The 22,343-nt window shown below is 44.5% G+C and overlaps 1 protein-coding gene across 2 annotated transcripts; it reads left to right on the top strand.

The window, feature by feature from the left end:
• Nucleotides 1-220: 220 nt before the first annotated feature.
• LOC110499697 (YY1-associated factor 2) lies at nucleotides 221-21,103 on the top strand. Of its 2 annotated transcripts, XM_021576757.3 has the most exons (4): nucleotides 221-381; nucleotides 836-961; nucleotides 16,015-16,170; nucleotides 19,256-21,103. In XM_021576757.3, exons 1-4 carry the CDS (start codon nucleotides 356-358, stop codon nucleotides 19,530-19,532), a joined length of 585 nt encoding a protein of 194 aa, XP_021432432.1. In that variant the 5' UTR covers nucleotides 221-355; the 3' UTR covers nucleotides 19,533-21,103. The 2 variants fall into 2 exon arrangements, with proteins under 2 accessions (XP_021432432.1, XP_090069603.1); XM_090213477.1 differs by lacking the exons at nucleotides 221-381; nucleotides 836-961 and adding an exon at nucleotides 15,535-15,731.
• Nucleotides 21,104-22,343: the final 1,240 nt, after the last annotated feature.

Genomic DNA, 22,343 nt, shown 5'->3' with positions numbered 1-22,343 from the left:
TGGGAATTCACCCGTCGAAGACATTGAACAATCTCAAGAAGTTTATGATAAAATGTCAAATGACACCTCATTAGACCCTAATAATGCATAATTACTGTTACATTAGCGTATGTGTTACAAAGACGAGTGTTATTACAAATGTATCGATTCGAATCAGGAATGTCTGTTCCTGTCTGCGCTATATCCTCAGGAAATGGCTTCAAATGTGATTGGACAAACCGCGTCATGTGACCATCCTCCAACTGGAGTTTCCACGACAGCTGGGAGCCGTGCGATACCTCCTCGCGTATTGCTTTCTTAAAGAATACGTAGGGACTGTCCTTATTTCAACATCCGCAAACAAACTTTTGGCGGCATGGGAGACAAGAAGAGTCCAACCAGGTAATGTCTGACTCATTCATTGCGCTGATGACATTGATGCTTGGAAGTGGACACCATGACACATAATTGAAACAATCCTCTCTCTGTGTGTGTCTGTGTGTGTGTGTGTGTGTGTGTGTGTGTGCGCGTGCGCGTGTGTGTGTGTGTGTGTGTGTGTGTGCGCGCGTGTGTGTGTGTGTGTGTGTGTGTGTGTGTGTGTGTGTATGTGTGTGTGCGTGCGTGTGTGTGTGTGGGTGGTAGCCGCGGTGTAGCAACCATGGCGGACTGTCTGTTTTATTGCGGTGTCAAATCATAGCGCGAGCTCGTAAAACAGAACAATTTCGGAACACTGAATGGATCATCTTCCCAGATGTTTGACAACGCGAGCTTATAGCCTACACATGATGCACACGCAGCACCCTGAACTGGGGATGTGAAACTGATGTGCTTTATGTCCTTTTTGTTTTGTTCGAAGGCCGAAGCGTCAACCAAAGCCTTCGGCGGAAGAGGGAAATTGGGACTGTAGCGTTTGCACATACAAGAACACCGCGGAGGCTTTCAAGTGCATGATGTGCGATGTAAGGAAAGGGACGTCAACACGGTACGTGGATACGATTCATTTTGCTCGATGATAAATGCTATTATGTTCGTGCAAATGGATAGTCTACACGCGTATTTGTAAGTATTGTTGTATCAGGTTGTGTCCATTAATTTTAGTTTATGAAATGATGCATGTAAACATGAGAAATCTGGATGTATTTTATGCTGCACAGTGTGTGCAGTGTGCGATTGTCTAGTAACCTCATTTGTATTGTGTTCCATGGAACAGCATGGATGCTGATTATGAAATGGAGTGCATCTAAGAACACAGGGAGTATCCTTAAAAAAAACATGGTCATCACTATAACCTATTGTAGTTAGAAAAACAACCTCTATTTGTACGCATAGTCAAGCACAATGCAAAAACATGTTTTAAATTAATTTGGCCTAGTTGATACCAACTCTATGTAGGCCAATTCTGAGGACAATCGGCAATAATACGTGTAAGTCTTTATCTACAATAGAGAGGTGAAGTGACATGACCAGCTATTATGCAATCATTATAGAGTAGTTACCAGGTCCCTCTTGAAAGAGATGCTATCTCAATGAGACTACCTGAATAAATAAAGATGAAATAAATACAAATCATGTCACAGTAGGTCCTTCCCCTGAAACTAGGCTACCCTTGCCTTGAAACTAATCATGAAAAATGCTCTGTAATCACGTGTCGTCGTTGTTTGAAGAAGGATGTGGAGCCAGGTCCGATGTGTTAATTGAAAAAAGGTTACAGGTAGTTCGAGTTTCACTCTGATTCATAGCTTCCTTTGAAAACTTGAACTGCAACTTTCCTTCCAGACTAGAAAGGCATAGCATGGTGGTGTCCCAAATGGCACCCTATTCCCTATGTAGTGCACTACTTTATCTCACTTTTCTCCCTCACCTGCTTTAAGCACCAGCTGTCAACAGCTCACAGATCACTGCACCTGTACATAGCCCACCTATAATTTAGCCCAAACAACTACCTCTTCCCCTACTCTATTTATTTATTTATTTTACTCCTTTGCACCCCAGTATTTCTACTTTGCACACTCATCTACTGTCAAATCTACCATTCCAGTGTTTTACTTGCTATATTGTATTTACTTTGCCACCATGGCCTTTTTTTGCCTTTACCTCCCTTATCTCAACTAATTTGCTCACATTGTATATAGACTTATTTTTCTACTTTATTATTGACTGTATGTTTGTTTTACTCCATGTGTAACTCTGTGTTGTTGTTTGTGTCGAACTGCTTTGCTTTATCTTGGCCAGGTCACAGTTGTAAATGAGAACTTGTTCTCAACTTGCCTACCTGGTTAATAAATAAAGGTGAAACAAAACATGTAAAGTATGCTCACAGCCATGGGGATTGGAATAACAAGGATGGAATATCTCAGGTTTTGTGTCTTTCATGTTATAATGATGAAACCCATTAGAGTGTAATGTGTGGGCATCCCAAATGGCACCCTATTCCATGTAGTGCACTACATTTCCAGAGATTTTTGTAGTTCGTTCCAGTCATTGGCAGCAGAGAACTGGAAGGAGAGGCGGCCAAAGGAGGAATTGGCTTTGGGGGTGACCAGAGAGATATACCTGCTGGAATGCGTGCTACTGGTGGGTGCAGCTATGGTGACCAGCGAGCAGAGAAAAGGCAGGACTTTACCTAGCAGGGTCTTGTAGATGACCTGGAGCCAGTGGGTTTAGCAACGAGTATGAAGCGAGGGCCAGCCAACGAGAGCATATAGGTTGAGTAGGGTGTTGGAGGCTATTTTGTAAATGACATCGCCAAAGTCTTAGATAAGAGACGTAGATGGTCATGAACAGAAGCTAGTTGATATGCTCACATCCTGTCTGGGGTTAAAATGACCTTAACACCTCATCTGAGTGGAGAGAGAGAGAGAACATTAGTCTTCTAGAGCAGCACACACACTGCGCACACACACACTACGCACACACACACTGCAGACACACACAAACTGCAGACAACACACACACACACTGCAGACACTCACACACTGGGGTGGCAGGTAGCTTAGTGGTTAGAGCGTTGGACAAGTAACCGAAAGGTTGCAAGATCGAATCCCCGAGCTGACATGGTAAAAGTCTGTTGTTCTGCCCCTGAACAAGGCAGTTAACACACTGTTCCCCGGTAGGCCGTCATTGAAAATAAGAATTTATTCTTAACTGACTTGTCTAGTTAAATAAAGGTATAAAAAAAAGAAAAGAAACAAAAAGACACACTTTGATAAGGCTGGTGGTGTTGATGAAGTCAGGGGAAAAGGGGAGGGGGAGTGGAGGGCAGGAGGCAGGTTGGTATTTAATCATCATGGCTCTCGTCATCTATCTTATGTCATGGTGGTGTTGATGAAGTCAGGGGAAAAGGGGAGGGGGAGTGGAGGGCAGGAGGCAGGTTGGTATTTAATCATCACGGCTCTCGTCATCCATCTTATGTCATGGTGGTGTTGATGAAGTCAGGGGAAAAGGGGAGGGGGAGTGGAGGGCAGGAGGCAGGTTGGTATTTAATCATCATGGCTCTCGTCATCTATCTTATGTCATGGTGGTGTTGATGAAGTCAGGGGAAAAGGGGAGGGGGAGTGGAGGGCAGGAGGCAGGTTGGTATTTAATCATCACGGCTCTCGTCATCCATCTTATGTCATGGTGGTGTTGATGAAGTCAGGGGAAAAGGGGAGGGGGAATGGAGGGCAGGAGGCAGGTTGGTATTTAATCATCACGGCTCTCGTCATCCATCTTATGTCATGGTGGTAGAGGATCTAGTGGTCCAGGGGACATCATCCATATTATGGCATGGTGGTAGAGGATCTAGTGGTCCAGGGGACATCATCCATATTATGGCATGGTGGTAGAGGATCTAGTGGTCCAGGGGACATCATCCATCTTATGTCATGGTGGTAGAGGATCTAGTGGTCCAGGGGACATCATCCATCTTATGGCATGGTGGTAGAGGATCTAGTGGTCCAGGGGACATCATCCATCTTATGTCATGGTGATAGAGGATCTAGTGGTCCAGGGGACATCATCCATCTTATGTCATGGTGGTAGAGGATCTAGTGGTCCAGGGGACATCATCCATCTTATGTCATGGTGGTAGAGGATCTAGTGGTCCAGGTTAAATAAAGGTTACACACACACACACACACACTCTGACCAAAAAGTTATTTTGTTGGCATTTATGTATGTCCCCATAACTAGTAAAACATAATCAAACCTATTTCTTTCACTTACTTGCTGTGCTGTTTTGTTGTTCATTTGTTCAGAGTCTCAACCAGGATTTCATCATACATGTCAAGCAGTGAAGTTTCAGCTCTGTCTGTCCGTGGCCTCTCTTCCTCGGTGCCCACTGTCACTGAGTCTGTTTCCATCTTGTCCAGCTCTGTCTGTCCGTGGCCTCTCTTCCTCAGTGCCCACTGTCACTGTGTCCGTTTCCATCTTGTCCAGCTCTGTCTGTCCGTGGCCTCTCTTCCTCGGTGCCCACTGTCACTGTGTCCGTTTCCATCTTGTCCAGCTCTGTCTGTCCGTGGCCTCTCTTCCTCGGTGCCCACTGTCACTGTGTCCGTTTCCATCTTGTCCAGCTGTGTCTGTCCGTGGCCTCTCTTCCTCGGTGCCCACTGTCACTGTGTCCGTTTCCATCTTGTCCAGCTGTGTCTGTAACATTTTCCGTAAACCCTGTTTTCCTGTTCTGCATCAAAGTAGCGGTCCTTGTACCTAGCATCAGCATGTTGGCGACACAGGAAAGAGGCTCAGAGAGAATGCCACAGAATCGCTTGTTCACAGCTTTGAGTACTTTAGTAAGTTTAACCCCACGGTCTGTGTGGGCAGTTGTGTTGAGCAGGCGTGTCACTGCCATGACAGAGGGTATCACGTCTGTGTGGGCAGTTGTGTTGAGCAGGCGTGTCACTGCCATGACAGAGGGTATCACGTCTGCTGCAGACACAGTTGAGTAGCTTATTTCTCCAGTCAGTTGTTTGAATGGAGCTAGCTAGTGTGTTCATGTTTCCATGTTTCAAACATGTTCTCAAATGCCATTGAAATGGCAGCAGCGGTATGAGAACCAGCACATTCTTGAGCAATACGGCTTTCCTCCAGTACGAAATCCTCGTCGATCCACTGTGCTGTCACACTCCGCATGCTCACGGGGCTGAGATCGCTGGTGCAAATGTCAGTCGTGAAGCTAATAGCAGTGACGCCCATAGCAAGTAGCTCATAGATGTGCATTTCAACAATACTGTGTAACTCTGGTAGGGCAACATCTGAAAAATAGCGCCTACTTGATAGTGTGTACCAGGGCTCAAGATGCTCGACCAGTCGGCGAAAGCCAACATCATCCACGACAGAGAACAGTTGATTATCAAGGACTATGAATTCCATTATCTTGACATTCGTGGATTTCGCCTTTGAGTTGTCTCTCTGAATTTCTTTTTTTCACTCTTTTCAAATGACTGCTGGACTTGAACTTGTTTAGTTGTTGGAAGGTGTGCACTTAGTATTGTTCTGTGTAGCTCTGTATTTATCGTGCCGTCATTACGTCATCTACCTACGTTATATAGGTATGTACGTCATCTACCTACGTTATATAGGTATGCACGTCATCTACCTACGTTATATAGGTATGCACGTCATCTACCTACGTTATATAGGTATGCACGTCATCTACCTACGTTATATAGGTATGCACGTCATCTACCTACGGTTTATATAGGTATGCACGTCATCTACCTACGGTTTATATAGGTATGCACGTTATATAGGTATGCACGTTATATAGGTATGTACATCATCTACCTACGTTATATAGGTATGCACGTCATCTACCTACGTTATATAGGTATGTACATCATCTACCTACGTTATATAGGTATGCACGTCACCTACCTACGTTATATAGGTATGTACATCATCTACCTACGTTATATAGGTATGCACGTCACCTACCTACGTTATATACTGTAGGTATGTACATCATCTACCTACGTTATATAGGTATGCAGGTCATCTACCTACGTTATATACTGTAGGTATGTACATCATCTACCTACGTTATATAGGTATGCACATCATCTACCTACGTTATATAGGTATGTACATCATCTACCTACGTTATATAGGTATGTACATCATCTACCTACGTTATATAGGTATGCACGTCATCTACCTACGTTATATAGGTATGTAGGTCATCTACCTACGTTATATAGGTATGTACATCATCTACCTACGTTATATAGGTATGCACGTCATCTACCTACGTTATATAGGTATGCACGTCATCTACCTACGTTATATAGGTATGCACGTTATATATCCCTAATCTTACGTCATGGTGGGTAAGGTTGTCCAGGGGACATCTGCCAAAGCCTAGCTGACTGTGAATGTACAGTACCAGTCAAATGTTTGGATACACTTAAATATTGAAGGGTTTTTCTTTATTTCTACTATTTTCTAAGTTGTAGAATAATAGTGAAGACATCAAAACTATGAAATAACACATATGGAATCATGTAGCAACCAAAAAAGTGTTAAACAAATCAAAATATATTTTAGATTCTTCAAAGTACCCTTTGTCTTGATGACCGCTCTGCACACTCTTGGCATTCTCTCAACCAGCTTCATGAGGTAGTCACCTGAAATGCATTTCAATTAACAGGTTGTTGTTAAAATTACATTTGTTGTCATTTTTTCCTTCTTAATGCGTTTGAGACAATTAGTTGTGTCATGACAAGGTAAGGGTGGTATACAGAAGATAGGCCTATTTGGTAAAAGAACAAATCCATATTATGGCAAGAACAGCTCAAATAAGCAAAGAGAAACGAGTCCATCATTACTTTAAGACATGAAGGTCAGTCAATCCGGAACAGTTCAAGGACTTTTAAAGTTTTTTCAAGTGCAGTCACAAAAACCATCAAGCGCTATGATGAAACTGGTTCTAATTAGCGCCACCACAGGAAAGGAAGACCCAGAGGTACCTCTGCTGCAGAGGATAAGTTCATTAGAGTGACCAGCCTCAGATATTGCAGCCCAAATAAATGCTTCACAGTGCTCAAGTAACAGACACATCTCAACATCAACTGTTCAGAGGAGACTGCGTGAATCAGTCCTTCATGGTCAAATTGCTGCAAAGAAACCACCACTAAAAGACACCAATAAGAAGAAGAAACTGGCTTGGGCCAAGAAACACGACCGAAGGACATTAGACTGGTGGAAATCTGTCATTTTGGTCTGATGAGTCCAAATTTTAAGATTTTTGGTTCCAACCACTGTGTCTCAATGAGACGCAGAATAGGTGAATGGATGATCTCCACATGTGTGGTTCCCACCGTGAAGCATGGAGGAGGAGGTGTGATGGTGTGGGGGTTCTTTGCTGGTGACACTGTCTGATTTATTTAGAATTCAAGGCACACTAAACCAGCATGACTACTACAGTATTCTGCAGCAATATGCCATCCCATCAGTGGGACTATCATTTGTTTTTCAACAGGACAATGACCCAACACACCACCAGGCTGTGTAAGGGCTATTTGACCAAGGAGAGTGATGAAGTGCTGCATCAGATGACCTGGCCTCCACAATCACCCTACCTCTACCCAATTGAGATGGTTTGGGATGAGTACGACCGTAGAGTGAAGGAAAAGCAGCCAACAAGTGCTCGGCATATGTGGGAACTCCTTCAAGACTGTTGGAAAATCATTCCTCATGAAGCTGGTTGAGAGAATGCCAAGAGTGTGCAAAGCTGTTATCAAGGCAAAGGGTGGCTATTTGAAGAATCTCAAATCTAAAATATATTTTGATTTGTTTAACAGTTTTTGGGTTGCTACATGATTCCACATGTGTTATTTCATAGTTTTGATGTCTCCACTATTATTCTACAATGTAGAAAATAATAAATAAAGAAAAACCCTTCAATGAGTAGGTGTGTCCACATCCCAAATGGTACCCTATTCCCTATATAGTGCACTACTTTTGACCAGAGCCTGGCACCATGATGTCAGTGTTATTGATTCACAGTCAGGAAATGGCTGCCACCCTGGTGTTGTCCCTGAGTGACATCTTGGTTTCATGGACAACAAGAGAAACAAAGCCATGCAAGAATAGCTAGCTCTCTCTCTCTCTCTCTCTCTCTGTCGCTCTGTCTTTCTCTTTCTATGTCTGTGTGTGTGTGTGTGTGTGTGGTTTTATTACCAAAGGTTGAACATTATCCTTCCCCTTCATGCAAAACCAATTATCCTGGTTTAAAGAGCAGTTTTCAAATGAGCCAGCTAACAGTGTGGAGGCAGACCCAATTGTCTCCATTGCCTCTGTGACTGGAATGTTGTGTGTACACGGCTCTGTGTGTATGTCATTTGTGTGTGTGTTTGCGCGCCTGTGTGTGTCTGCGCCCGTGTGTGTGTATGTTTGTTTGCGCCCCTGAGTGTGCGCCTGTGTGTGTCTGCGCCTGTGTGTGTGTGTGTGTGTTCGCCCCTGTGTGTCTAGTCTCTGAATTGAGGCTGCTACAGCAGCTGCCAGACACCCAGAGCGAGGCTCATTAGTATGCTAGGGCTTAATCAGTGTGATGTCATCAGTGGAACAGAGATTTTCATCAGGACAACAGTCTTAAAGCAGGCAGGGGGTCACCACCATTACAAACAACTCAACCACCACTGCACACACACAGGAAGATAACAGAGGGAGAGGAGAGAGAGACATCAAATTCCCTACACACACAGAAGACAAGGGGCTGAGAGAGAGAGAGTCTGAGACCTCTGCTCCAGCAGGGCCAAGCACTTGCCATCTGCCCAGAACAGCAACACAGTTCACGTTTGCCAGCTGATGGTACTTAGCGTCGGCCGTAACAAAGTGGGAACAAAGTGCCGGCCGTAATTTGGCAACCGAGTGCGAACCGATTTTACGTGTAGAAATGGACGAAAATGCCGGCACTCAGACACCTTCAAAAAACACTGCGCTGTCAGCGACTGAACGGCAGACAAACGGTAGACTATCATTCAGTGAGATGTATTCTCAAGAGAGACAGGAAGAGATCTCAGTGCTGTCCTCCCTTCCTCTTCCTTTCCGCTCATCTCTTTCCTCTCTTCCTTTCCTCTCCTCTCAGAGAGACAGTCTACTTCAGCAAGGCCAATCGCTAACCCTCTGCCCTCTACAGCAACAACAACACAGCTCCTACCAGAGGTGATGCTAGCAAGATGGCCAACAAAGGAGGTCGCGGTAGTTAATGAAGGGCCAATAGCAACATGACTCGACCCGCGTCTCCCGCCCGTCCACACACAGCACACTCCAGGGGGTTGGCTGGCTCTTCCAGGGAGGGAGGAGGGCTCTTCCAGGGAGGGAGGAGGGCTCTTCCAGGGAGGGAGGAGGGCTCTTCCAGTGGGGAAAGAGCCAGACAGCTGGTGTACTAAGTCTAATGTAGGACATGGATTATGGAGGATATTAATATGACCTTTCTGTTTCCCTCTGGCTTCATTTAGCTTGAGATATTATATATATATCTCAAAGATTATTTTAGCTTGAACAATAATGTAGACCTATGTAAGATCATTGCATGGTCACTGTCATTTGTAATCCGGTTTTAATATGGAATTAGTTACATAGGTCTAAAGTTACCTGTATCTGTGTCAAACAGGCCTAACTTTACTCCCAGATGAATGAGTTGGTACTGAGCTCATTTGGGATAGAAGAGGGGAGGAGAGAGATGGAGGTAGAAAGAGAGCTGGAGAGATAGACACGGGGAGAGGGACATGGGGAGAGAGAGGGACACGGGGAGAGAGAGAGAGACACGAGAGAGAGAGAGACACGGGGAGAGGGAGAGACACGGGGAGAGAGAGAGAGACACGGAGAGAGAGAGAGAGACACGGGGAGAGAGAGAGAGACACAGAGAGAGAGAGAGAGAGACACGGGGAGAGAGAGAGACATGGGGGGAGAGAGAGAGACACGGGGAGAGAGAGACACGGGGGAGAGAGAGAGAGAGACGAGGGAGAGAGAGACGAGGGAGAGAGATAGAGACGAGAGAGAGAGAGAGACGAGGGAGAGAGAGAGAGAGACACGAGGGAGAGAGAGAGAGACACGAGGGAGAGAGAGACACGAGGGAGAGAGAGACACGAGGGAGAGAGAGAGACACGGGGAGAGAGAGAGACACGGGGAGAGAGAGAGACACGGGGAGAGAGAGAGAGATACGGGGAGAGAGAGAGAGATACGGGGAGGGAGAGAGAGACACGGGGAGAGAGAGAGACACGGGGAGAGAGAGAGACACGGGGAGAGAGAGAGACACGGGGAGAGAGAGAGACACGGGGAGAGAGACAGACACGGGGAGAGAGAGACACGGGGAGAGAGAGAGACACGGGGAGAGAGAGAGAGACACAGGGAGAGAGAGAGAGACACCGGGAGAGGGGGACAGGGGAGAGAGAGAGATGGTTGGGTTGCGTGCAGCCAGCAGTTAGATTAAGATGAATGTTTTACAAAACTGAGGTTTAGCAGAGCTGCTCTCTCTGATGCTGCTTGAGAAGATAGAACCAGAATTGAAAGCACGTTGTCAACGAGGCTGTACTGTCTCCAGGATGGGAGGATGGCAACAGACGCCAGGGAGGAAGAAAGGAGTGTAGAGGGAGATGAGAGGGAGGAAAGACAGAGGGAAGAGAGAAGAGACGAGGGAGAGAGGAGGGGGTAACCAAAACGAACATGACAAAAGAGCTTGTGACATGCAGTTGAATTGGCACGGCAGTAAACACTCCGCCACGCGTTACTGCCGGGCCATTAAAGACACGCCATTAGCCACATTATGAGATGAATACAGGAAGGCAAATTACACACCATTCTTTAATGATTATCCCACTCTGCGTTCAGGTATTTTACAGCCATTGGAGAGGAGACACCAAGTTATTCCACTGCTTTCACTGCTCTGGCTTCTAGTCATTAGAAAACAATATAACACTCTTCATGAAGGGTGACTTAACTGCTGCTAGACAACTGTTAGAAACAGCGCGTTCCAAACATTATCCGTCCGGCTAGCAGTCTAATAACTGGGTGTGTGAAGACCAAGTTGTATTTGACCTTCCAACCCACCAGCTGTCCACTAATGAGTTCTCTGACACTTTCAGCCCAAGGGAAGGAACAGTCATCATTCTACTGTAGCCAGTATTGTGCCAGAATATTTCCACAAGTTCAGACGGATATTTACTGAACTTCACCTGAGGCCTCATATGACAGCTTGAATGATGGGGGAACTGCTCAAGTGTGTGAGCAGTGAACACACACACTCCATGTAGGCTTTTGCAGGACCTCTCTGGAGAAAAGGTCTGTTGTACTGAAAATACAGTTGTCATGTGGATACTGTTTACCCATGCCTATTTCAGACTTTCAGCAGTGAATGTTATATTATGTAAATTGTACAGTACACTGCGTGGGCATCTGCCTCCACCAATCATGGGGCATACTTACAAATATCCTCCACACAGTGCATGTAAGCCATCTTTTTATCCCTACACCTACACCATACTAAACTGTACAGTACGCTGTGATGCAACATGGAATAGAATGCAAATGTGTGTGTGTGTGTATATAACTGTGTATAACTATAAAGTGAGAAAATGACTCTATAGGACTCCCAGAGGAGGCGAAGTCTAGGGCATAGTGGGCCAAATGCTGTAGAGGTGCCATAAACTATAGGAAGCAGAGAGCAATCTCTTTCACACACACACACACACACACACACACACACACACACACACACACACACACACACACACACACAGCTCCAATGGAGAGCAGCATAGCAGTAGCAAGCTCTGGCAGGGAGAGACATTAATCATGTCACTGGATCCCAGGAGGAGGAGTCACACACACACACACACACACACACACACCGAACACTGAGCTTGTAGGTTGACTGATCTGTGGGAGGACAGAGGACTCTGCTCTGATTAACACTGTATTATTCAGCTTACACCGGGCTGATCCCAGATCTGTATGTGCCAACTCCTCTCGCTGTCTATGGCATGACAATGATAGTCAGGTGGCCAAAGCTCCAACAGATCTGGGGCTAATCTTTCATTAGTCTTCAATTGAATGACTTGCACTATGTTGTCTAAGGGGAACTGGTGTTTTTGTGTGGACTGTGTTAAAGAAAGAGCAAAAACGACATCAGATGATCTCAGGTTGACCTCATGAGACGTACTGCAGCAGGACAACACTTTGAGAGCTGACCGTTTCAGCCAGCTGTGGTCTAACAGCAGCCCTGAGACGTACTGCAGCAGGACAACACTTTGAGAGCTGACCGTTTCAGCCAGCTGTGGTCTAACAGCAGCCCTGAGACGTACTGCAGCAGGACAACACTTTGAGAGCTGACCGTTTCAGCCAGCTGTGGTCTAACAGCAGCCCTGAGACATACTGCAGCAGGACAACACTTTGAGAGCTGACCGTTTCAGCCAGCTGTGGTCTAACAGCAGCCCTGAGACGTACTGCAGCAGGACAACACTTTGAGAGCTGACCGTTTCAGCCAACTGTGACCTAACAGCAGCCCTGAGACATACTGCAGCAGGACAACACTTTGAGAGCTGACCGTTTCAGCCAACTGTGACCTAACAGCAGCCCTGAGACATACTGCAGCAGGACAACACTTTGAGAGCTGACCGTTTCAGCCAGCTGTGGTCTAACAGCAGCCCTGAGACATACTGCTGCAGGACAACACTTTGAGAGCTGACCGTTTCAGCCAGCTGTGGTCTAACAGCAGCCATGAGACGTACTGCAGCAGGACAACACTGAGAGCTGACCGTTTCAGCCAGCTGTGGTCTAACAGCAGCCCTGAGACGTACTGCAGCAGGACAACACTTTGAGAGCTGACCGTTTCAGCCAGCTGTGGTCTAACAGCAGCCATGAGACATACTGCAGCAGGACAACACTTTGAGAGCTGACCGTTTCAGCCAACTGTGACCTAACAGCAGCCCTGAGACATACTGCAGCAGGACAACACTTTGAGAGCTGACCGTTTCAGCCAGCTGTGGTCTAACAGCAGCCATGAGACATAATGCTGCAGGACAACACTTTGAGAGCTGACCGTTTCAGCCAACTGTGACCTAACAGCAGCCCTGAGACGTACTGCAGCAGGACAACACTGAGAGCTGACCGTTTCAGCCAGATGTGGTCTAACAGCAGCCATGAGACATAATGCTGCAGGACAACACTTTGAGAGCTGACCGTTTCAGCCAGCTGTGGTCTAACAGCAGCCATGAGACGTACTGCAGCAGGACAACACTGAGAGCTGACCGTTTCAGCCAGCTGTGGTCTAACAGCAGCCCTGTGAGACACCAGTGTTATGCCTGGGTCAATGAGTCATCAGGACCCACGGTGTTGATAAAGGCAGGTCCTGGTGTCTCTCTGTTTTAACATGACTGTAAAACACAACACCCTCATTAGAGAGGCTGACAGACAGGGGGAGGGAAGAACAGGATGTGCAGTCATCCAGAGAGAGAGAGAGAGCCTTGCTATTGAGAAAGGCCGCCGTAGGCAGACCTGGCTCTCAAGAGAAGACAGGCTATGTGCCCACTGCCCACAAAATGAGGTGGAAACTGAGCTGCACTTCCTAACCTCCTGCCAAATGTATGACCATATCAGAGACACATATTTCCCTCAGATTACACAGACCACAAAGAATTTGAAAATAGCTCACATATCTATTGGGTGAAATACCCTACCAGAGAGAGAGAGAGAGACTTAGGGTACTTCTGTTCATTAGTCATTTCAATGAAATACATACCAATTGATTGGTGAATAATGTGAAGTGTCAGGGCAGTGTAGAGACTAGAGACGGTGATGTAAGATCTAAAGGCACCTCCTCATTATTTATCTTTGCTGGCTGAAAGGAAATCCACTCTGTCTGGCTGCTGTTTGGTGCTTTTATTTAAACCCCTCCTTGATGTCCTAGTTTCATAGTGGCAGACTCCATTAGCCATTCTAGAACAGATTCCAGGAGTGGGCTATTGATTGAAAATCACACTCCCACACAGTGGTTCCAACACACAACATTACTGTCAGAACATAGGCTAGCACGCCGAGCCAGACACTGAGGAAAATCATCCTATTGGAATCAATGCCTCAGTTACTGTTCCTGTCCCAGCCCGGCCTGATGTGGTGTGTACATGCTAGGCCAATACGGGACACACACACACACACACTGGAGACCTATAGCACGTGCTTTCTCTGATTGGGTTAACTGCTGTGCTCTGTTAACCACTCCACCTCTGTACAACATGACAGTATCAGTCCTGTCAGCAGGCTCCTCTGTCACCTTGCAGCCGCTCCTGTCATCCATCCCAATGTGTTTGGGGAGTCGGGACGGAGATGATTTTCAACACACACAACAACATGAATTATGTTATTACTGAGAGATTGTTCTCCGGCTGATTAAAGTTGTCAGCATTGGTTAGTTCCGTGGTGGGCTGTGCTGTGACTCTTTCTCTCTCTCGCTCCCTCTCTCTCTGTGTCTCTGGCAGTATATAGGCCATGTGATACATGTCCATGCTGGCTGGCCTTGATGCAGTTACTGTAAGGGGATTTTCAGTAGCTTTTTCAGGCTGTAGTGTAATTGAGGCCGTTATGGTCATCTAAACAATGCCTTCCTCTTCCCTTAGCGACTCGGTCCAGCTATAGTTGTCATGGTTTCTGTGTGTCAGAGAGTCAAGTGCTCTTCTGTTTGAGAGTATTCAGAAGATAAACGGATCCATCACAGATAAGCATACTGATTATTAGCACTGCAGAAACAAGGAGAATTTTCTAGGCTAAACTGTTTCTCCATCTCACTACAGCGTGATTGGAACTGACTAGAGACAAGCTGATGACAATTACTCTCATGGTGGTGAATTTCGTACAAAATGTGCTGGTTGAGTTTCTGCCTCGAGGGCTCATCTGTGAAATGTCAGCGTGTGTGTTTTGTTCTAGAGGGAACCACTGAAAGGAAAGATCACTCTGCAGTCAGTACAGAGACTGTATGGTGTAGTAATCTCACCATGGCAGAACACAACACACACACACACACACACACAACACACACACTGACTGTATGGTGTAGTAATCTCACCATGGCAGAACACAACACACACACACACACACACACACACTGACTGTATGGTGTAGTAACCTCACCATGGCAGAACACAACACACACACACACACACACACACACACACACACACACACAACACACACACTGACTGTATGGTGTAGTAACCTCACCATGGCAGAACACAACACACACACACACACACACACAACACACACACTGACTGTATGGTGTAGTAATCTCACCATGGCAGAACACAACACACACACACACAACACACACACACTGACTGTATGGTGTAGTAATCTCACCATGGCAGAACACAACACACACACACACACAACACACACACTGACTGTATGGTGTAGTAATCTCACCATGGCAGAACACAACACACACACACACAACACACACAACACACACACTGACTGTATGGTGTAGTAACCTCACCATGGCAGCACACAACACACACACTGACTGTATGGTGTAGTAATCTCACCATGGCAGAACAGCAGATGGGTCTGTCAGCACTGTGGGCTGGGCTGGCATTCACACTAGTGATTTGTCCGTCCCTAAAGTAGCAGAGTACAGGACCAGACAGCTCATGTACACAGTGCTACTGGAATAATTGCATAATGCATGTTTTTGTGAAGCATTTCGACAGAGGAGGAGGACATGGGGTAGCTGCTTCTTCAGGGAGTAGGTTTGACTACACCCACAGATGGCATTCAATGCTGTATGTTCTTTTAAGTATAAAGCTGGGTGGTTCGTGGTCACTGCTTCGGCCTTTTCACTTGATATGTTGGCCTAGTTCTGTTTTTCCCATAAGTGACGTCATTGTTGATTGCTGTATCCAAGTTTCCAGCTTTTTCAAACATTATTGTCGACACTCTACATTAAGGTGTACTTTATAAATGGCTTAGAAACGGCTAATTACTAGATAGTTTGTAAATATAACACATTGGTTTTGCTCGCTAAACGCTTCCCTGTCTCACTAATGGTACGGTGTGCTCCTACAGGAAGCCTCGTCCTGTCTCCCAGCTGGTTGCTCAGCGGGTAGCGCCGCAGTTCGCCTCGCCCACGCTGCTGCCCAAGAAGGACAAGAAGGACAGAACGGACCAGGAGAAGAATGACAAAGAGCCCACAGTGAAGAAGAACAACCACAAGAAGATGAGGTAAACATTCACAGATAAACAACTGTTTATCATGAACCTGTTGCATTTAACCTGTAGTAGTAGTAGTATGGTGTGATTAGTTGTAGTATGATAGTGTGTAGTAGTAGTAGTAGTATGATAGTGTGTAGTAGTAGTAGTATGATAGTGTGTAGTAGTAGTAGTAGTAGTAGTAGTAGTAGTAGTATGATAGTGTGTAGTAGTAGTAGTATGATAGTGTGTAGTAGTAGTATGGTGTGATTAGTTGTAGTATGATAGTGTGTAGTAGTAGTAGTATGATAGTGTGTAGTAGTAGTAGTAGTATGATAGTGTGTAGTAGTAGTAGTATGATAGTGTGTAGTAGTAGTAGTAGTAGTAGTATGATAGTGTGTAGTAGTAGTAGTTTGATAGTGTGTAGTAGTAGTAGTAGTATGATAGTGTGTAGTAGTAGTAATAGTAGTAGTAGTATGATAGTGTGTAGTAGTAGTAGTAGTATGATAGTGTGTAGTAGTAGTAGTAGTATGATAGTGTGTAGTAGTAGTAGTATGATAGTGTTTAGTAGTAGTATTATGATAGTGTTTAGTAGTAGTATTATGATAGTGTGTAGTAATAGTAGTAGTATGATAGTGTTTAGTAGTAGTAGTATGATAGTGTTTAGTAGTAGTATTATGATAGTGTGTAGTAGTAGTAGTATTATAGTGTTTAGTAGTAGTATGATAGTGTGATTAGTAGTAGTAGTATTATAGTGTTTAGTAGTAGTTGTAGTATGGTGTGATAAGTAGTAGTAGTAGTATGATAGTGTGTAGTAGTAGTAGTAGTATGATAGTGTGTAGTAGTAGTAGTAGTATGATAGTGTGATTAGTAGTAGTATGATAGTGTGATTAGTAGTAGTATAGTGTGATTAGTAGTAGTATGATAGTGTGATTAGTAGTAGTATGATAGTGATTAGTAGTAGTAGTATGATAGTGTGATTAGTATCAGCATGATAGTGTGATTAGTAGTAGTAGTAGTATGATAGTGTGATTAGTATCAGCATGATAGTGTGATTAGTATCAGCATGATAGTGTGATTAGTATCAGCATGATAGTGTGATTAGTATCAGCATGATAGTGTGATTAGTATCAGCATGATAGTGTGATTAGTATCAGCATGATAGTGTGATTAGTATCAGCATGATAGTGTGATTAGTATCAGCATGATAGTGTGATTAGTATCAGCATGATAGTGTGATTAGTATCAGCATGATAGTGTTTAGTAGTATGATAGTGTGATTAATAGTAGTATCAGCATGATAGTGTTAATTATTAGTATGATAGTGGGATTATTACTAGTATTATTAGTGTCAGTGTAGCAGTATCAAAGTAGTATGATAGTAGAAAGGTACAGTTGAAGTCTGAAGTTTACGTACACTTAGGTTGAAGTCATTAAAACTCAATCCACAAATGTCTTGTTAACAAACTATAGTTTTGGCAAGTTGGTTAGGACATCTACTTTGTGCATGACACATTATTTTTACAAAAATTGTTTACAGACAGATTATTTCATTTATAATTCACTGTATCACAATTCCAGTGGGTCAGAAGTTTTCATACACTAAGTTGACTGTGCCTTTAAACAGCTTGGAAAATTCCAGAAAGTGATGTCATGGCTTTAGAAGCTTCTGAATGGTTAATTGACACCATTTGAGTCAATTGGAGGTGTGCATGTGGATGTATTTCAAGGCCTACCTTCAAACTCAATGACTCTGCATGACATCATGGGAAAATCAAAAGAAATCAGCCAGGACCTCAGAAAAAAAATGTGTGGACCTCCACAAGTCTGGTTCATCCTTGGGAGCAATTTCCAAATGCCTGAAGGTACCACGTTCATCTGTACAAACAATAGTACACAAGTATAAACACCATGGGACCATGCAGCTGTCATATCGCTCAGGAAGGAGAGGTGTTCTGTCTCCTAGAGATGAACGTACTTTGGTGCAAAAGTGCAAATCAATCCCAGAACAACAGCAATACCTTGTGAAGATGCTGGAGGAAACTGGTACAAAAGTATCTATATCCACAGTAAAACAAGTTTTATATCGACGTAGCCTGAAAGGCCGCTCAGCAAGGAAGAAGCCACTGCTCCAAACACGCCATACAAAAGCCAGACTACCGTTTGCAACTGCACATGGGGACAAAGATCGTACTTTTGGAGAAATGTCCTCTGGTCTGATGAAAGGAAATTAGAACTGTTTGGCCAGAATGACCATCGTTATGTTTGGAGGAAAAAGGGGGAAGCCGAAGAACACCATCCCAACCGTGAAGCACGGGGGTGGCAGCATCATGTTGTGTGGGTGCTTTGCTGCAGGAGGGACTGGTGCACTTCACAAAATAGATAGCATCATGAGGCAGGGAAATTATGTGGATATATTGAAGCAACATCTCAAGACATCAGTCAGGAAGTTGAAGCTTGGTCGTAAATGGGTCTTCCAAATGGACAATGACCCCAAGCATACTTCCAAAGTTGTGGCAAAATAGCTTAAGAACAACAAAGTCAAGGTATTGGGAGTGGCCGTCATAAAGCCCTGACCTCCATCCCATAGAAAATTTGTGGGCATAACTGAACAAGCGTGTGCGAGCAAGGAGGCCTACAAACCTGACTCAGTTACACCAGCTCTGTCAGGAGGAATGGGCCAAAATTCACCGAACTTATTGTGGGAAGATTGTGGAAGGCTACCTGAAACGTTTGACCCAAGTTCAACAATTTAAATGCAATGCTACCAAATACTAATTGAGTGTATGTAAACTTCTGATCCACTGGGAATGTGATGAAAGAAATTAAAGCTGAAATAAATAATTCGCTCTACTATTATTCTGACTTTTCACATTCTTAAAATAAAGTGGTGATTCTAATTTACCTAAAACAGGGAATTTTTACAAGGATTAAATGTCAGGAATTGTGGAAAAACTGAGTTTAAATGTACTTGGCTGAGGTGTATGTAAACTTCTGACTTCAACTGTATATGGTTTCCACATATTTCATAAGCGCTCCAGTTTGTGTGGTTTACCCCTATCCTCTCTCTCTCTGTCAAAGGCTTATAACATCCATCTGTCTCCTCTCCCTCAATCAGGCCCAGGTTAAAAAACATTGACAGGAGCAGCGCTCAGCACCTAGAGGTCACGGTTGGAGACCTGACTGTCATCATCACAGACTTTAAGGAGAAAACCAAACCTCCCCCCTCCTCCACCACCACCACACCCCCCACCTCTACCACCCCCTCCAGCACTGTGTCTGTGTCTGCAGAACACCACAGTGGCTCCAGCTCAGACAACAACACTGAGAGAGGGGTCTCACGGTCATCTTCACCCCGGGGAGAGGGCTTCTTAGTCGGGACAGAGTCCCACTAGACCACCCCAATTGGAACCCCAGCCTCCCTCCCCAAGTTGGAGGCCCTGACCACCAAACTCCTAGCCCAACAGACCCTCAGACCTCTAACCCCTAGACCTTGGCCTGGATCCCCAACCCCTAGACCTTGGCCTGGATCCCAGACACCGAGACCTTGGCCTGGATCCCCAACCCCTAGACCCTGGCCTGGACCCCCAACCCCTAGACCCTGGCCTGGACCCCCAACCCCTAGACCTTGGCCTGGATCCCCGACACCGAGACCTTGGCCTGGATCCCCAACCCCTAGACCTTGGCCTGGATCCCCGACACTGAGACCTTGGCCTGGATCCCCAACCCCTAGACCTTGGCCTGGACCCCCAACCCCTAGACCTTGTCCTGGATCCCTGACCCCTAGACCTTGGCTATGACTACTCATGGCTTAACATAGGCCACTCTAACCTCACTCCTCTGTCCTCAACTCTGATATGTAATGTTATCTCTGGACTTGCACATTTACTGTAGTACTAGCTACAGGTTACAGCTAGATCAACACATTTAGCAGCTACAGGTTACAGCTAGATCAACACATTTAGCAGATACAGGTTACAGCTAGATCAACACATTTAGCAGCTACAGGTTACAGCTAGATCAACACATTTAGCAGCTACAGGCTACAGCTAGATCAACACATTTAGCAGCTACAGGCTACAGCTAGATCAACACATTTAGCAGCTACAGGTTACAGCTGGATCAACACATTTAGCAGCTACAGGCTCCAGCTGGATCAACACATTTAGCAGCTACAGGTTACAGCTGGATCAACACATTTAGCAGCTACAGGCTACAGCTGGATCAACACATTTAGCAGCTACAGTTTATAGCTAGCACTACTACTACCAACCTTGAGTTGTGGTTTGCTTTTGGACAAAAAAAACACCACAATCTGAAGTCTTGTTTTAATGAAATTTCTCTGATTAACTTTAGGCCAATTTAACTGACTTTTAAAAACTATTTTTTGAAACCTGTGTTCTAAACATGAAGTAATGTCATTACATTTAGCTGATCTTAGCCCATTGTACAGCTCTGTTTTAATGTGTTATAACATCACGTCAGTGTTAGTATCCATGTCAACATCGGAACTTCCAACCTCCTGTCCAATGACAACTGTCGTGACATGATGATTATGGTTCAGAGTTCTTCAGTTTGTGTTGCATTATGGGAGAAAACACGAGGTACATGTGGAGAGGATGCAAAACCTATGGGCTCTCTTTTGGTACTTGTCTCTCAGTTGTAAAGTGTCATTTATTGATTGAATGTGTTGGAGACTGAATTGTATTGTCATTGATTCACATCAGCCGGGACCTGGTGTGGTTTTATCATTCATGAGAAAATGTTCTTCAAAACAGCGTCTGTTTTTGAATTGTGTCCGTTTTAACACCACCTCAAATGGTTGATCATAACCGTGTCACAACATTCACTGTTACATTTTCTATACTTTGTTTTGTTTCTACCAAGCTTTGCTGTTTAGAAATGTATGGACGACTTGGTTGATTACATGGTTCAATGTCTATAAAGAAAGATATAAATAATGGCATTATGTATTGGAAAAGAGTTCTGCTTTCTGTCTGTTGTTCGTGTTTCTATAACAACAGGGTTCTAGACTTTTAACAGCTTGTCCTGGATATGAACCAGGGTTCTAGACTTTTAACAGCTTGTCCTGGATATGAACCAGGGTTCTAGACTTTTAACAGCTTGTCCTGGATATGAACCAGGGTTCTAGGGAACGTATGTTTGGATGGTCATTGATGAACAATAATGGGTAAGTAGTGAAAGCAATTCTAGCCACAGTGTTTGACCGACACAATTGGCATGATGTACAGTATTCACACACCTTGACTTTTTCCTCATTTTGTTACAAGGTGGGATTAAAATGGGTGAAATTGTATTTTTTTTGTTGTCAACGATCTAGATAAATATTCAAACCCCTGAGTCAATACATGTTAGAATCCCATTTCTTCCTCTCTGGCGACTGAGTTAGGAAGGAGGCCTACATCTGTGTAGTGACTGGGTGTATTGACACACCATCCAAAGTGTAATTAATAACTTCACCATGCTCAAAGGGATATTACATTTCTGTTTTTTTATTTGATTGTTTACCCATCTACCAATAGGTGCCCTTCTTTGTGAGGCACTGGAAAACCTCCCTAAACTTTATGGTTGAATCTGTGTTTGAAATTCACTGCTTGACTGAGGGACCTTTCAGATAATTGTATGTGTTGGGTTCAGAGATGAGGTAGTCATTCAAAAATCATGTTAACAACTGTTATTGCACACAGAGTGAGTCCATGCAACTTATTAGATGACTTGTTAAACACATTTTTTACTCCCGAACTGATTTAGGCTTGTCATAACAGGGTGGTTGAATACTTATTGACTCAAGACATTTTAGCTTTAATTTTTTAAATTCCACTTTGACATTGTGGGGTATTGTGTGTGGGCCAGTGACACAACATCTCAATTTAATCCATTTTAAATTCAGGCTGTAACACAACAAAATGTGGAAAAAGTCTAGGGGTGTGAATACTTTCTGAAGGCGCAGAGTAGATCTTTCCTTTGTCTGGCCCTCCGGTGGCTACCGAGGATGAAAAGCCAGCCTTTTTACATACCGATAGCGCCATCTAGTGGATAACCTCTAACCCACATCAAATACAATGCAGTTTCGTTTATTATAGGTCGACAATTAAAACATATCAGTAATATCAGAAGGATGCTCTAATATTTCCTCATGAATGTGGTTTTGAAAAGTATATTTATTGTGTAGCCTACTTCTCAGA

Source organism: Oncorhynchus mykiss, chromosome 21 (assembly GCF_057628025.1).
Source record: "Oncorhynchus mykiss isolate SJ-2025 chromosome 21, ASM5762802v1, whole genome shotgun sequence".
Classification (NCBI taxonomy): Eukaryota; Metazoa; Chordata; class Actinopteri; order Salmoniformes; family Salmonidae; genus Oncorhynchus; species Oncorhynchus mykiss.
The sequence above is the reverse complement of the archived record's forward strand: the minus strand, read 5'-3'. Positions and strand labels throughout refer to the sequence as shown.

Excerpts from the sequence above, each read along its gene's own strand:
- LOC110499697 (XM_021576757.3), top strand. The coding sequence starts at position 356 with ATGGGAGACAAGAAGAGTCCAACCAG. Across the intron at positions 382-835 it reads GACAAGAAGAGTCCAACCAG|GCCGAAGCGTCAACCAAAGC; the intron begins GTAATGTCTGAC and ends TTTTGTTCGAAG. Across the intron at positions 962-16,014 it reads AGGAAAGGGACGTCAACACG|GAAGCCTCGTCCTGTCTCCC; the intron begins GTACGTGGATAC and ends GTGCTCCTACAG.